Here is a 17,918-nt window from a genome sequence, read left to right on the forward strand (position 1 = left end):
GATGTGTTAAAAAGACACTAAAGCAGTTTGGAGGGACATCCACTGGCCACATCAAGAAACATTTAAAACAGTGAAGCAAATGATAGTAATGAATTAAATACATTATAAATAATAATGGATAGAACTGAAAACCACACACAAAGAAATAATTCAGTGTACCACCACTTTCTTAACCATACTTCTTTGTTTTGAGGCTCAGTCAAAGGCACTATTACTGAATTTTCAAGCCTTTGAAAATTCTCATGAATTAGACTAATGCAGTTTCTAAGATTTGTAGAGTAATTACACTATTCCAAAAGCTTTTTATTTTGTCCATTAAAATATTTATTTATATTTTGATATGACAGAGAGGCATTGAGAGGGGAAAGGGAGAGAGAGAAACACCTGTAGTATTGCTTCATTGCTTTGAAGCTTCCCCCCTACAGGTGGGGACCAGGGGCTTGAACCTGGGTCATTGTGCACAATAGTAACCTGTGTACTCTCCAAGGTGTACCACAGCATGGCTCCTATCCTGTATATCAATAAAATACTATTATCCTCATTTTATAAATGAAAAACAGTCCTAGACAGAAATCAATGACTTGTAAGTAAAATAAAGTTAAGCTATGTTAAATAGGAACCAAACTCCACATCTGATGTTCAACTATGTGTTCTCTCTCTCTCTGACAAATCTAGCATTGGTGTGACAGGGAGAAAAACCGTATCTTTGAGTTTCTAGTACTGTCCAGTATACACTCATGATATAAAGTTCCCTGAGGTTCAGCAAATATCTAACCAACCTACTTGGCATCTTGGTTCAGTGAACAGACACATCATATGGAATATACATAAAACAAAGTTCTGGATTTTAAACTCCAAGCCTGTTTCTTCCTTAATCATCCCTACCCCAGTTATAAAGGTTCCCAAATCTAGACCCCACTTGTGATTTTTTTTCCCCTTCATCCTCACATCTGATTCACTGACAGTGCAAAATATCCTGAACCACTTACTGCTTCCCATCTCCCTTATTAATTGTACTTTGCCTCTGAAAATTCTTGCAGCTAGAGTGCTTTCTTATCTTACAATGTGGCTATGGAGGCTGGTAACAGAGCTCATCTGGGACGGTGCCAGCTTTATCATGTGTAGAACCCAGGTTTGAGTCCCTGGTCCACAGGTGGAAGTACAATGGTACTGAGGGAAAGCTTTGATATCCCTTATTCTTTTTTTTTAAAAAATATTTATTTATTCCTTTTTGTTGCCCTTGTTGTTTTATTGTTGTAGTTATTATTGAAGTCATTATTTTTGGATAGGACAGAGAGAAATGGAGAGAGGAGGGGAAGACAAAGAGGGGAAGAGAAAGACAGACACCTGTAGACCTGCTTCACCGCCTGTGAAGCGACTCCCCTGCAGGTGGGGAGCCTGGGGCTTGAACTAGGATCCTTACACCAGTCCTTGCACTTTGCACCACGTGTGCTTAAGCTGCTGAGCTACTGCCCAACTCCCTCCTTCTTTTCTTTTTTTTTTTTTTTCTCTCTCTCAATCTGAAAAAGTTGACCTAAAGTGGTAAAGTCCCAGGGAGGACAAAGAAAAAAAAATAATAGTGTCGATGTTTAGCTTGTCTCATGGAGTCCTTGAATATTAGCTGCTGACCTTCTCTTTTTTTCCTCTTCACTGAAAGTTCTGCGTGGTTTTCTGAGTGCTCACTAAGCTAATTTAAGTGTGATGCTACATTTCTGTAGATTTTTAAGAAAGGAAAAAATAACGTTCTTTTCTGGCTTTGTGTGAGAGTGGCTCTACTAGTGATAGGTGAAATGGCCTCTCAAAATTCCTTGGAATTCAAGAAATGATTCTGTAAAAACCAAATGAAAGTAAAGACTGAGAAAATAAAACATTATAAGGAAAAAACCACTGATACCACCATCAACAATAAAATTGACTAAGTAAAATTTTTCATTATATGATAAAATAATAATAATCACCTCAATGGCTGCAAAATGGCTCACTTGGATATTGTGTCACTTTGCCATGTGTATGACCCAGGTTAAAGCCTGGACCCATGACGTTGAAGGAAACCGTAATGCTGTGTGTTCTCTTTTTTTTTCCTCTCTCTCCCACCCTTTTTTCCACTCTCTGTCTCTACCTGAAAAAGTTATCCTGGAACATTGAAGCCCTGGTGATGACAAGAAACAAACAAACAACAACAAAAACAACGTATTTCAATATGATTTGTGTGATGTGTGACATACATTTAGATCAAAATGCTGCTCAATGGTCAAGACCCTGGGTTATGTCGGAAGCCCACCTCTCATATACATTTCTAAATCTATCAATAGATTTCCTGGACATCCTCAGGGAGTTTCCTAGTTGCAGACTATGGGAATTTCATCAGGCTGCAAAGAAAAATTTACAGTATAGCAGTGAGCATAGTGTGAAGTCTGAAGGGATCACAGAATCATGCTCGGTATACACCAGGTAATGCAAAAGCTTACAAAGATTTAACTAGATAAAGGGCCCTTTCGCCATGTGAGTTTTCAGATTCAGGATGCAAAATGATAACATAATACTTTAACTTCATGTACACATACACGTGAAAAAAGAACAGGGAGGAGGGGAGAAAACACTAGGCAAAGATCATGTTTAGAATAAATGGTAACATCTAGATTTAGTGTATTTGTGATACAATTCCTAAGGAATAAAGGTCCAGATGACTTAAGAGAATTCTTTCCAACTAATTCCTTACTGTTTTTTCCTATTCTATTTCTGATTTTTGTACTAAAGAACCCCCAGTTCACAACTACTTGACTTCAGAAAAACACTACATAAGCTACTTAAAATTTTTTTTAATATTTACTTATTTATTTTCCCTTTTGTTGCCCTTGTTTTTTTTTTAAATTGTTGTCATAGTTATTATTGTTGTTATTGATGTCGTCGTTGCTGGATATGACAGACAGAAATGGAGAGAGGAGGGGAAGACAAAGAAGGGAAAGAAAGACGGGAAAGAAAGACAGACACCTGCAGACCTGCTTCACTGCCTGTGAAGTGGGGGAGCAGGGGGGGGGCCGGGGGCTTGAACTGTGATCCTTATGCTGGTCCTTGCGCTTAGCGCCACGAGCGCTTAACCCACTGCACTACTGCCCGACTCTCATCATAAGCTACTTTTTAAAAAACTATATGTTTATCTTCTAAATAGTGTAATAAACATGTGACATAAGTTAACATGAAAAAAAAATTTGGGTAGATGAACTAATGGCAGAAACTGGATGACTGCCCATTAAGTTGGATTGGAGGAATGAAATATTTCCAGTAAAGAGTCTCCATATGAATAGTTAAAATACCATGAAGTGAAGGTAAATATATAGTTGCATGCGATGTACTAAGAGTGTCCCCTGATATACTAAAAACATGAGGTAGTTGCTAGTAAAGATGAAGGGTGAAAGATTTGGAAGAGCAATGCAGAAATCAATGAGAAACAGAATTATAGAAAAATCTAGAAGTCCCTGGCTCAGGCTGCTGAAACCAACCCACTGTATCATGCCTCCTATTCTATCACCAGGGTTGGTTTTCTGCCAATTGCTCCTACATGACGTCTTCAAAGTTCTGCAGAAAGAGGAAAGAGCCAAGGGATCACAATGGTAAGCAGAAGTGGCTGGTGATGTGACATATGTGGAAAACACTCGTCTTCCAACTAACTATCACTTTCCTTTTAACTGAAAAAAGCAAACAAGCAAACAAACTTCTCCAGCATCTAGGATCAAAGGTGTCCTTAAGGCTAAACCCATCCCTATCATAAATTCATGAGGACAGTGCTCGATCTTACCAGATTCCCCACAGCCAAGACATGTTCAAATTGTGGTGTCATAGGATGGTGCTCCATTGCCATGAACAGTGTATTCAGGACGATGCAGATAGTGATGGCTAAGTCCACAAAAGGGTCCATAACAATCAAGTTTACAATTTCTTTCAGTTTTATCCAGTAGGGGTGACACTCCCAGATGAGGAAAGTGTTGGCGAATTTATACCAGCATGGTGGGCACTTTCTCTGTGACTCTTCCAGCTCTGTAGTGGGTAAAGAACAAAGGTGACCTCCTTCTCCCAGAGGAAACAAAGGGCAGAGCCAGGAAACCTTACTAGGTCACAAGTATTGCTGGTGGCATTAGCATAAAGGTTGGCAGAAACAGATGTTCCTGAGTGTTTCCCATCGGAAAGGAGAAGATAAGTACCACAGGGTCATCTCCTTATTCATAGTGACATAGTGATAAACAAAATTCAATCCATCCATTATATACTAGCATCATTGATAGGAGTTTGGCCTCTGGAGTCTGACTCCCCGTTCAACTGGCTTCCATTCTCACAAATTTTGTGTTCTCAGCAAGACTGTAGTGTGAGTTGATACACATAAAACAGGCAGCATATTGCTTGGCACAAGATAAGTGCACAATAGGTGGCAGTCATCATATTAAATTATCACAGAATAGTTAAAAGCATAAATTCTGAAGTCAGACATGCCTGCATACAGTTACCAGCTCCGATACTAATTTTGGAAGCTAGAGCAGGTAACTTCAATTAATCAAATGAACTAAAGTATATCATATGTAGATATATGAGGGCTTTGTGCCTCAGGACACATGAGCATATAATAAGTGCTACAGAAGTATTTGCTATTATTATCTTTCTTGGCAGAATAATCAGTGACAACCAACCCACCATCTGGAATATGTCCATTGTGGTGCCAAGGTATATGTCAATGAGTGTTTACTTAGGATTCAATTAGGAATGTAAGACACTTTCTTTTACTTCTTCCCTTCTGTTTTCTCATTTCTCATCTCTTCCCTTTTGTCTCTTGCTCTTTTACTCTTTCCATTCTCATCTATCCTCTTTCTTTTTCTTCTTTCTCTCTCGCACACTGTCTCTTCTTTATTTCTCTACTTTTATCTCAGCTCTTGGCTTTTTTCATCTCTCACTTTAATCTTAAAAAAATATTTAATTTTCTATTAATGAAAGTAGTGAGAAAGAGAGAGGACCAAAGCATTACTCTGAATATGTCATGCCAGAGATCAAATTAGGGACTTCATATCTGAGGGTGCAATGCTTTATCTACTACTGCTCTATGCCCAAGTTGCCCTCTTTACTTTCAGAAGCAGAACCTGCTTTTCCCAAACAAGATCCAATAAGCAAAATAAACAAACCAGAAACTACTCAGAAGCAGGAATATTTAAAGCTGGAATAGGAGCATGGACACTAGCCAATGCAATATTCCTCCTCACCCCCCAGGATGCTTCCCTAAAATCTAAGGACTCTCATAAACACTGACTACAAACTGGTGAATTAGATGATCTCTAAGGTCATTTGCTAAGCACAGAGTAAGCACAAAAAAATTAGACACTAAAGGCAGACTGCTACTCAGGTGGCTAGCAGCTATAATAATACAGATACAAAGCCCTAGGTGATAACCTCAAACTAATCATGACATACTATAGTAGGATGACAAAATTCCAAGGGCCTTGACACAGGAGGATCTTAAGTGGTGTAACTTTAAAGAACTGTCAGCGTAATCACAATTTGAGAGGCAAGGTTCTACAGGATTGGGTATAATTGCATTCACTATCATACTCCCTTGCCCAACTCTGTTGACAAAAATCAAACCATTTAGGGAATTAAAAAAAAAAGTTTCCTAACATTACACAAAGAACAAGATGGCCGCCTCAATTTCATCTACTTTCCCTTTTTCCAACCAGCTGGATGGTGCCCATGGTGATGACTTTATTTTAGATGGGGTGCTTTGACTGGGTTTTTGATTGGCTCTCTGGTTGCTAAGAAAATGGTTGCCTTGGTTTTCCAGATTTAAGGGCCACAGTAAGCGCCACGTGGGAGTCTGCGTGGGAAAGGAAGTCTGTGAAGAAAATTTGCTTTGGCTTCTTCCTCATAGAGCTCCCTCCCTTTCCAAGGTAAATTTAGTTTTCTTTCCCCAAAAAGAAAATGAAAAGGTTCTCTTATTTCCATAAATTCTTGTAGTACATATTTGGGAATTTGGTTCTGTTCCTTTTTTATCTCCTCCCTTCTCCAAATGTCTGCTGCTTACTGGCACATGGAGGTTGAAGCAGCAACTGTTCACATTTCTGACAGTTGACATAATTGTAATGTTTTACATTTGGAACTAGGCTCCAAATCTTTAGCAGACAGTTAAAAGGGGTTTCCCTACCCTTTGGGGGCACCAAGAAGATTCCTCCAGGGATACTGGATCTTTCTCACCCATATTTACTCAAAAGGGTAATCTCTGTTCTACAGAAAGTAAGTCAATGTGGCACTTTAGGGACTGGAAATGACTACTTAGGTGATTAAGGAGGTATATAAAGTGATTCAGAACTATGTAAGCAGTTGCCGACACCACATGCCTGGAATGGCTAAGATCTGATCTGGGGGAAACAAGTTAACATATGGGAGGTGTGATAGATATCCAAAAGTTTGTGGGGGTCTCTCTGATTATGAACATTTTCAGAGGCAGTACTGTAAGTTTCAATTTCAGGGTACTGGGTTTTATTTCAAAGAGCCTCCGAATGCCACCAAGATGATGATATTGGTAGACGATAATTTTTCTGACAGCAGGGGCTTTTCTCAATTCAGTTCAATAGTTCTGAAGCATCTACACTATGGTAGGCACTCAGAACATGCTGACGAACAAGAGCCCTCACCTTCATGAGATTTGCAGTTGTAAGGGAAAGGTAGGTACCACAGAGCTAATGATACTGACACCTGATGCTTATTTGTCGATTGAGAAAAACCATGGTAGCAACAGCTAAGGCCCACCACCTCTAAAGGGGAGTTTTTGAAAACTGTTTTATTTGAGAATCAGTAATATCAAATATCATCAGCACTTCCTCATTCTTATTCTACCAACTCTTCCATTCTCCCACAGCTTTAATGCTTTGAGAAGCACAGCTTACTGCTTTTCTGATAGTGAATTCCGTTGAGTTTATTAGATCCCACTGAGCATGTTTGCAACAGGATAGCATGAGGCAGAACAGGTAGAATTTTTTCATTATTTGTAAAAATTTGGAATTCTCAATTGTGGCTTCTAAACCATTTGGTAGATAGGAGTCTGCCTCTTCATTCTTAAATAATAACTTTAAGTTTTGCATTAAAATAAAGTCAGGGCTGGGGAGATCGCATAAAGGTAGTGCACCAGACTTTCATGCCTGAGGCTCCAAGGTTCAACACGAGGCAGTATCATAAGCCAGAACTGAGCAGTGTTTTGGTTTCTTTCTCTCTCTTTTTTAACTCTAAAAAAATAATAAAGTCAGAGCAGAAGTAGTTCAGCAGGTAAAGTGCATACTTTGCAAGTCTGAGGCTTCAGTTTGATCCCTGGCAGCACATATGCCAGAGTGGTGCTCTGGTCTTGGTGTCTGGAACAATTATTCATTCAATACTAGCTTTTTAAAATTATCAAAATTTCTCACTTCCTAACATCCCAAAACCTAGATATAGACCAGGTCCCATAAGACAGAGCATATGTTCACATGTATCCATAAATTAGGGCAAAATATATACCTGAAAGCAAAAATATACAATAGTCTGTAGTTAGTATCAAGTTCATAATGAAATAATATCTACTTAGACTTAGATACCCTTCTCACCTACTTCCTATTACAGTTCTCTCACTCACTCCAAAGCTAACCTTAGTAAAGCAAGGACTGCAAAAGCTGAATAAGGGCAAGAGACTGGCATACTTTAACAATGACTCTTTAGTCACTATCAGGCCATTCCACCAGTTGGGGCCCTAATTGGGGAGTCCTGAGATTCCCAAACAGACTTGATGGGCCTAAAACTCGAATAAATCCCTCTCTCCATTGTTACCAGTCATTTCTATCAGGAACAACAAAATAGACCTCTTTGTGGGCCTTCATAGGACCTTGCCCTCAATTTCAATCAACAATGATAGAGAATGTCCCATCCTCCGAAGGGAGGATGGACAGCATACTCTATGCTACACCTGAGGAAGATGGGTCCTGATATTGGAACAGCTTGGAATGTTCCTACTCATGACCACAGAATGTGAGTTCAGATCTAGAGGGATGCAGACATCACACAGGCTCCTAAGCTGAATACGGGCCCCAGATCACATCAAATTGATGGGGTTTACAGTCAACAATATTTATACCCCTTTCCCATATTAAGGAGCTATTCTCTTCCCTGATCCAGCTTTCTGGTCCTTCTTCCAGCCATGACATCATCTCCACAGACAATAACTTGGATCCACATGCATATCAGATTTCAGGCTCAGGGGAAAAAAGAAAAAGAAAAAAACAAACAAACAAAAACTAGTATAACCACAGGCCCTTTGAAATATAACTAAAATATGCCTACTAGCTATCTACAAAATGAGCACCCCCCAACACTTCATTTGCACTATTCTAGCCTTTAGGCTCATGATTGTTCAACAATTTGTTTGGCTTTGTATGTTAACTCTCTTTTCAGCCACCAGGTTCCAGATGCTAGCATCATGCGGACCAGACTTCCCTCGACAGACGACCCCACCAATGTGCCCTGGAGCTCTGCTTCCCCAGAGCCCTTCCCCACCGGGGAAAGAGAGAGGCAGACTGGGAGTATGGATCAACCTGTCAATGCCCATGTTCAGCGGGGAAGCAATTACAGTAGCCAGACTTTTCACCTTCTGCATCCCACAATGATCTTGGGTCCATACTTCCAGAGGGTTAAAGAATAGGAAAACTATCAAGGGAGGGGATGTGATACGGAGTTCTGGTGGTGGGAATTGTATGGAGTTGTAACCCTCTTATTCTATGGTTTAGTCAGTGTTTCCTTTTTACAAATAAAAAATTAAAAATAAAGAAATATCTGAAAAAATTATCAACTTTCTTTATTTCATTTTATTTTCTGAAGTTCTCTCTTTTAAAAATATTTTTATTGGAGGGATTCGTAACTTATAGTAAATATAGCTGTTGGTACATGTGTAAAATTTCTCAGTTTTCTGCATAGCATAAGAGAAAGATGACAGGAAAAAGGACTAGAAAAAGACAAAATATGCTGCAATGGTTTATATACCACTCTCAGAGGATGGAAGCATTAATGCCTCCAAAGAGAGGTCATGAAACACTAACACGTTCTGCTACCCCAATCAAAAACCTAGGAGATAAACTCTCATCACTGAATCTACTGTCAAAGAAAGCAAGAGGATCCTGCAGTACAGACCACAGGTGGACAGAAAACTGATGCTGGGGGGCTGCAGTGCAAGGGAAGCATCGTTAGCTAATCCTCAGCAGGCCTAGCAATGTCAGGGAGGAGGCTCCAGTCCTCAGTTCAGACAGTGACAGCAGACATGCTATGATTCAATCCTGGCTGCTCTTTCCCTGTGGCACAGAGTGCCTAAGCAAGAGAGGCTTCAGCTTACCTATTCACACATCAAATGTATTTATGGGCATGTGGGGGTGTTTGAAGAGAAGCAGAATTAGGTGCAATCATCAAAATGCACAATGCATTTGCCCTTAAGGGAAAACCAAAAGGGTTATAAGTAGCTAAAAAAGAAAAGAGGAAGATATATTGTAGAATAGAGGCATGAGGGGGATTCCAGCATTTTATATCATCACAGTTCAGTCTAGGTTTCTTTATGCCTCACAATACTCCACTGGCTCTGCATGATGCTGAGAGCTTCTAGCTTACTTTTTTTCTTCTTCTAGCGTTTGCCCTTCTTCTGTAGCCAGTCAACAGTGTCAGGTTGAGCCTGATGTAAAGTTTCTAATCGGCTCTAGTGAATTTTTCAGCTCTTGGAAATATGTTAGCGAGCTTTACAGGACTCTGAAAGTATCTTGCGGACCCTAGCTTACTTTACGTCATTCCTTCAGACTTCTTACGTGTTTGCATATGATGCTAGCACTAGCTTTGAAATCCTTATTTGATTCCCTATTTCCATATTTGGGAAAAGAATTTAAAAAATATTTTTATTTTATTTATTCATTATTGGATAGAGGCAGAGAGGGGAGAAGGAGATAGGGAGGGAAAGAGACAGAGAGACACCTGTAGCTCTGCTTCACCACTTGTGAAGTTCTCCTCCTACAGGTGGGGACCAGGGGCTTGAACCTGGGTCCTTGTGCATTGTAAGGTGTGCACTTAACCAGGTGTGCCATGGCCTGCCCCCTGGGAAAAGAACTTGGGGTGCAGGTGTTGAAAACTCAGGGCTGTGAAAATATCATAATGGTTCTGCAAAAGACTTTCATGCCTGAGGCTCCAAGGTCCCAGGTTCAATTCTAGCACCACCAGAAGCCAGAGCTGAGCAGTGCTCCAGTCTTTCTCTCTGTACCTCTCTCATTAAAATAAAATAAAAATTTATATTTAAAAAGCACATGACAATTAAACACAAACAAATAATAGCAGACTCTAAAGACTAGAAACAACTTCTGCAAAACTCAGAGTAAGGGGCAGGGATTATACTTATACACACAACATATGTCTATGCATCTTGGACCAACACTGCAGGGCACATACCTTCTACCAGAGTATTTGTAACAACACTCAAGATACTGTTGATTCTGTCCTTCCGGCCATAGGAGGCCAGTTGTTCCATAGAAACTAAGAGAGATCCAGGGCTTTTCTTCTTAATTTCCACCTCGGTTGTAGCCTAAAAAAGGAAAAAGGAAAAGCAAATTAAGTGAGTAAAGCCTTCCAAACCCTAGGTGGGGCTTTACTGAATAGTAGTGCAAAGTCTGAGTAAGAATTTATGCTCTTCATGACATCTTCTTCCTTTCACCATATTCACTTCAAGAAGCAGAATGAAACAAGCTGGCCACAGATTACACTTATTTCTTTATATAATACAACCAACTCATTTAAGTTTATACATATCTACCATGAACCCTAGAGTCCGAGTAGAGCCAAATATCTTATCTGCTCAATTCCAAGAACAGGGTAGGGAGCAGACCCATTAGGAATAGACCCAACTTTTCCTACTGTAGTCTTATATTCTCAGTAGTTGGGCAGAATTTGACATAGTAAGGCAAATTTAGCTTTATTTGGAATTTCATTAAAGGTCAAGTCTCTGTGCAAAGTGAGTGAGAGATGTTTACACCATCATTCTCCTAAACTGTTCTTTCTGAATGCCAAGTCTGGGCCCCATGGAACTTTAGCACATTGAAGTTTTACCCGAATATCCTCAAAGCAACTTTAAGAAAGTATGGCAAGCTTTTGTTATCTTAAACATATTACATACATAACATAAACATTTACTTCACTTTTGATTTTTTTAACTTTATGAGTTTATTTGCAATGTTCAAAAACCCAAACAAAAAGGGACAGAAAAATTCAAACTATTATACAAGGTATAATGTTTTTATATACTTCATGCCTGGGCAATATTGGTATGATATATATGGCTAGCTCACTTGGATAGTGCATTTGTTTTGTCAAGGAATCTTTGATGGTATCCTCTGTTTCTTTGTATTTGAAAAAGCCAGTGTGCGGGGGCTGGGCAGTAGGTTAAGCATACATGGTGCAAAGCACAAGGACCGGGGTAAGGATCTGGATTCTAGCCCCTGGATTCCCACCTGCAGGGGGGGTCACTTCACAAGTGGTAAAGCAGGTCTACAGGTGTTTATCTTTCTCTCCTCCTGTCTTCCCCTTCTCTCTCGATTTCCCTCTGTCATATCCAACAATAACAGTAAAGACAACAATAACAATAATAACAAGGGCAACAAAAAGGGAAAACAATGGCCTCCAGGAACAGTGGATTTGTAGTGCAGGCACCAAGCCCCAGCAATAACCCTGGAGGCAAAAAAAAATAATAAGATAAAAAAATAAATAGTTATAAACTCAAGCTCTGAGATTCTACCGTAGAAAACTGAAAACAAAATAAAATAAAACTCTAGGTAAGTAGATGAAAGGAAATAATAAACATAGGAGTAGAGATTAGTGAATAAGTAAGTGGACAAACAACACCAACCAAAACCAACTGTTGGTTCTTTAAAAGATAATTCCCCTAGGGGAGGTAGAATAGCAGCTATGAAAAAGGGTTTTCCTTCCTGAGGGTCCAAAGTCCTATTCAGTCATAAGCCAGAGCTGAATCTGGTCTCTGGTCTCTGTCTATACCTTTCTCATAAAAAAAAAATAAGTGCAATATTAGAAAATTATAATTCCCCTACTGAGGCTGATCAAGAAAAATTGTGAAAATTCAAAATTTTCAGAAACGTTAAAGGGGACATTGTTAAAAACCCTATCGTCATGATAAAAATAATTAATATATATTATTAACAACGTTTTCATGAACTATCATGGATTAAATGGATAAATGTATCAAAATATAACTTAGAAAAACTGATTAAAGGACAAATTAAAAAGTCTAAAAAGCCAATATCAATTAAAGAAATTGAAATAAAAATCTTACTACAAAGAGAACCTGAAACCCAGAATACTTTATAAATAATTCTATCAAACATTTACAGAAGGATTAATAGTCTAACAAATTTATTTCTAACTAGACTTATAAAATTAGCATAACTAATATTAATAAATAAGACAAAAAGGACCAAAAAGAAAATTAGAGAGCAATATCCCTCGTAAGCAGAGATGAAAAATCTTTAACAAAATGTAAACAAATAGGACCTCAATTATGTATATACACACACAAACACACACATGTAAAGACATATATTATGACCAATCTGATTTAGCCCATGAAAGCAAGATTTGTACAATGTTAGGAAAAAATTCAGTGTCATTCATCACATTAGCAAAATAAAGGGAAAAAAACATGATCATTTCACAGATACAGAAAAAGAACATTTAACAAATTCAACATCTCTGCATAATAAAATTTCTCAGCAATCCAGAAATAGAAATTAGCAGTTCCAATCTGACAAAGGATATCTATGACAACCTACAGCCAACATCATACTTCTTGGTGAAACATTAAATCCTTTCCCTCTAATACTGGAAACAAGGAAAGCTATCTGTTTCCATTGCTTCTACTCAATGACTTCTTCATCCTAGCTAGTGCAATAAAGACAGATAAAAAGCCTACAGACTGCAATTATTATAGACAGAGACAACATTGTGCATGTAGGGAACTCTATGGAATTTACAAAAGCAACAACCATTCACACATAAGACAAACTCAAAACATAAAAAAAAAAAAAAGCCAAAAGACCAAATCTGATAAAGACATTAATTTACCAAGGCCATAGGATACAAATCAACTGCTATTTCTTTATTCTGGCAGTAAAAAGCTAAAAAAAATTAAAGTATATCTTTCACAATAGTATAAAAATACCACATATTTAAGACTCTGGGGTGGGGAGGAGGGCTTAGGTCCTGGAACATGATGGCAGAGGAGGACCTATTGGGGGTTGAATATGTGGAGCTGCCAGCCTGGCTAGCTCAGTTCATAGTTATGTGGAAACTGAGAAATGTTACACATGTACAAACTATTGTATTTTATTGTCGACTGCAAACCATTAATCCCCCAATAAAGAAATTATACTAGCTTTGCTAAGGGAAATTTGGAAGGAGTTTAGTAAATGCAGAAATGTAGTACATTTTTAGAATGTAAAGCCAACTCTGCCCAAATTGATATTTAGCGTATAAACTATCACAATTCTTAATTCTACAATAATTTTTTAAAGCAACCAACAAGAAGATATGCAAAGGAGCAACATTAAAAAAATCTCTTTAAAAAAATCTAGAGTTGCTAAATAATCACTAGCAAGATTAATAATATTTAAAATGATGTATTTTGTTTGGAATGGTTATACTATTTTACTTCAAGATTTATTATAAAGTTAGGATCATTAAAATATAGTATTGGCATAAGCATAGAAAAATAGGCCCAGGAGCACAGCAGGTTAAGCGCACGTGGCGCAAAGCACAAGGACCGGCTAAAGGATCCCTGTTTGAGACCCCGGCTCCCCACCTGCAGGAGGGTCGCTTCACATGCAGTGAAGCAGGTCTGCAGGTGTCTATCTTTCTCTTGCCCTGTCTTCCCCTCCTCTCTCCATTTCTCTCTGTCCTATCTAACAACGACGGCATCAATAACAACAATAACTACAATAATAAAACAACAAGGGCAACAAAAGGGAAAATAAGCAAATATAAAAAAAAGTTAAAAAAAAAAAAAAAAAGAAAAAAGGTCCATTCAATGGAGAACTAAGATTTTTTTTTTTAAACAAATGGTGTTGAAAAACTGGATTGTCATCCAGGTCAACATTTATTTAAATTCAAAATTTATTTAAATTTATTTAAATAAAGATAAAGAAAAAAGGTCCATTTAATGGAGAACTTTTTTTTTTTAACAAATGGTGTTGAAAAACTGGATTTTCATCCAGGTCAACATTTATTTAAATTCACACACACAAATCTGATCTGAATTAAAGACCTCAATGTAAATATCAGACCTATGAAGTTAACAACAATATAATAGTAATTACTATTATTGATCTTATTTTTTATTATGTTGTTGTTGTCAGTGAGGCAACAAAAAAAAAGTCCAGGCAAACTTTTTCAGCTAGAGAGTGAGAGAGAGAGAAAGACAGAAAGAGAAAGGGCAAGACAGGACAGTACTGAAGCTTCCTCCAGTGTGGTGTGGTTGGCTTTATCTTGAGTTATATACATGACAAAGCATTGCACTATCCACCTAAGCTATTCTGCTGGTTCCAGAACTATACAGTTTATAATAAGAAAATATTTAATGACCATAGGAGTCAGCAAAAGTTTCTTGGGTAGGAGGCAAAAACATGGTAGAAGAAGAAGGAAGAGGAGGAGAAGAAAAAGATACACTGGACTTCATAAAAATCAAAAATGAATCCATTAAAAATTGGTAAAATATCTGAATAGATAATTCATAAAAGAGGGGCCAGGTGGTGGCAAACCTGGTTAAGCACTCACATTACCATGTGCAAGGACACGGGTTTGAGACCCTGGTCCCCACCTGAAGGGGGAAACTTCACATGTGGTAAATTAAGTCTGTATGTATCTCTCTCTGTATATTTCTCTCTTCCCTCTCAATTTCTGGCTGTCTCTATCCAATAAATAAAGATAATTAAAGAATTAAAAAAAGATGATTCATAAAAGATTTATGAGAAGCCAAGGAGCTCATAAAAATTTTCACCTGTCATTTGTCATCAAGGGAATTAAAAGCACAGTAACATTCTATACAAACTATGATGATAAAATCAAAACTAGGGGGGGTACCAGGTGGAAGGGCTCATTTGATATGATGGTATAAGAGCTTTGTGGCGGGTACAGTGAACTGTATAGACATACATAAACATAGATGTGAAGCTACACACCTAGAATCTCATAATACTATAAACAAAAAAAATTAGGGGTCACCAGAGCTTGGTGCCTGCAAGATGAGTCCATCATTTGTGTGGCCATTTCTTTTATTTTTTCCTTTTTAAATGACATATAGAAAGAACTGTGGGGAAGGAAGAGAGAGACAGAGAGAAAGAGAGGGGAAAGACAGAGGAAGAGAGACATCTGCAGCACTGTTCCACCCCCATGAAGATTCCCCCTGAAGCTGGGGGTTCAGGTCTTGAACCTAGTCTCTACACATGGTAATGTGTGTGCACCACTGGGTGTCAAAATACTTCTTGGTCAACTCCTCCTTTTTATAGAAAACTTTGATAACTCTAGTGTCAGGGCTATACAATGTGCAATTGCAATAATGGTTATACAGTGGAATTTCCTCAAGAAGGAATATGAACACAGAGCATGTAAATACGTATAAAATCATCTGCACAGTGGACATAAATGAAGAGTAGTCAAATGAGAGAAGCAAAGGTATCTATTCTGAGTTTGGCATAAGTGAGGAAGTCAGCTACTTGTCACCACATCTTGGCATAATGAAACGCAGACAGAGGAGTGGGTAAGCTTTCTAGCAGAAAAATGGGAATGCTATAGGTGTGCCGTGATAAAAGGCTGCTTCAAGAGGGAAGCTGTAGGCATGAAATGGGTGTCCTATGTAATTTAGGACTGCATATTTAATTTTCTCTTCTGAGTCCTAAGGTGAAAGCAGAAGGGGAAATTATGAAAGTCGTCACTTGTTAATCAAGTTCTGTACATTTTGGGGCAACTGTTAAGAGAAATTTTGTTTAGCTTCCTGGATTGTTACTAGAGATAACAATTTGGCTTCCTACAGGTTTTTTACTTAGAGCAGGCTGTCTTTCTAGGTGGTTAACTAGAAAAGGAGGTTTGGCTTCAGGCAAGTTGTAGATAAAAATATATTTTTAGGTGGTCCGGGAGGTGGCGCAGTGAATAAAGCATTGGATTCTCAAGCATGAGGTCCCGAGGTCCTGAGTCCAATCCCCAGCAGAACATGTAACAGAGTGATGTCTGGTTCTTTCTCTCTTTCCTTCTATCTTTCTCATAAATAAATTATTTTATAAAAATATTTTAGGGGGTCGGGCAGTGGTGCACTGGGTTAAGTGAACATAGTGTGAAGAGCAAGGACTGGCACAAGAATCAGCACAAGGATCCAAGTTCCAGCCCCCGGCTCTACACCTGCAGAGGGGTCGCTTCACAAACAGTGAAGCAGGTCTGCAAGTGTCTATCTTTCTCTCCCACTCTGTCTTCCTCTCCTCTCACAATTTCTCTCTGTCCTACCCAACAACAGCAGAAGCAGCAACAATAACAGCAGCAACAACAACGGAAAAAAAATGACCTCCCGTAGCAGTGGATTTGGAGTCCAGGCACTGAGCCTCAGCAATAACCCTGAAGGCAAACAAACAAACAAACAAACAAAAGGCCTATTTTTATATAAGCTTTGGTCATTGTTTGCATAGGCAATCTCTCAATATTAATCAGATCAGATTGAGACATATGCAAAATAAACTATAAATAAGTAAAGATACAAACATGTAAACTAAAACTATGTATAAAGTGTATATGCAGGCACTGAGCATCCCTGGAGGCAGAAAAAAAAAAAGTGTGAAGTACCAGTTGAAGGATAAAACAGTATCCAGAGGGGGGAAAATAGGTATTACTAGAAAAAATCAACTCTGTTAAAATCAGGTCCTACAAAATACCAAGATGAGTGGGTAGTTCTTACATGTCACTTCTTCCTAGATGAGGTTTTGAAAGCTTAGAATCACAGTTTAGATTTTTGGTTATAATTTTTTTCCTTCAGTTTTAAACAAGAAAAAAATTGGACATAACAAAATTTACTTTTTAAAACATACAACTTATAGTATACTTAAAATGTTTAACAATTTTATCACTATTATCTAGAGAATATTTTATTAACACCAAAGAAAAAGCAAATTGTGATCTCTTCTTAACCTTTTGCAGTCTGTAATCATCTGTCTCTATGGATTTGTCTTTTCTATATTTCCTGTTAATGTAATCATATAGGGACCAGAAGATAGCTTACCTAATAGAGTGCACACCTTACTGTGTATGGAGTTTGAATACCAATACTACATCAAGTTTGAATACCAATACTACATGAAGACACCATAGACGTGAGCACCATAAGGAGTTCAGTGGATAAGGAAGCGGTGCTATGGTATCTCTTCTCTCTTACTGTCTCTCCCTCCCTCTCTCTAAAATGAAAAGAATGAGAAAATCAAACTTTGAAAGACTACATGGCAATAGTATTATGTATTGTGTTGGTCCAGTGCTGCACTAAAAAAATAGAATTATAGAACATACAGGACCTTGTCCTCAATGTGGGTCAACACTGGTAGAGACTGACCCATTCTCTGAAGGGAGGTTGGGTCAGCATACTCTGCCACTCGAGGAAGACAGGTCCTGCAATGAGTGCAGCCTAGAATGTTCCTAGCTATGACTACAGAATGCAAGCTCAGATCTGAAGAAACGAGGAGGTTGCACAGGCTCTTGTGCTTAATATGGGCCCCAGATAGAACTGACAGGGCTTACAGTTAACAATATTTGCTTACTTTTCCCATAGCTGGGAGCTACTCTCTTCCCTGATACAGCTTTCT

At 38.3% G+C, this 17,918-nt stretch overlaps 1 protein-coding gene across 4 annotated transcripts in view; it reads right to left on the reverse strand.

Moving 5' to 3' along the window:
* Window positions 1-17,918, reverse strand: part of SCN8A (sodium voltage-gated channel alpha subunit 8) — a 185,833-nt gene that overhangs the window by 36,222 nt on the left and 131,693 nt on the right. For all 4 annotated transcript variants that reach the window (XM_060195347.1, XM_060195346.1, XM_060195345.1 and 1 more), the window contains 2 exons: window positions 10,474-10,606; window positions 3,797-4,035 (listed from right to left, as the gene is read on the reverse strand). In XM_060195347.1, coding sequence (XP_060051330.1) covers window positions 3,797-4,035; window positions 10,474-10,606 — 372 coding nt within the window. The remainder of the gene's footprint in view (window positions 1-3,796; window positions 4,036-10,473; window positions 10,607-17,918) is intronic.

The sequence above is a fragment of the Erinaceus europaeus genome, chromosome 7, assembly GCF_950295315.1.
Source record: "Erinaceus europaeus chromosome 7, mEriEur2.1, whole genome shotgun sequence".
Lineage (NCBI taxonomy): Eukaryota > Metazoa > Chordata > Mammalia > Eulipotyphla > Erinaceidae > Erinaceus > Erinaceus europaeus.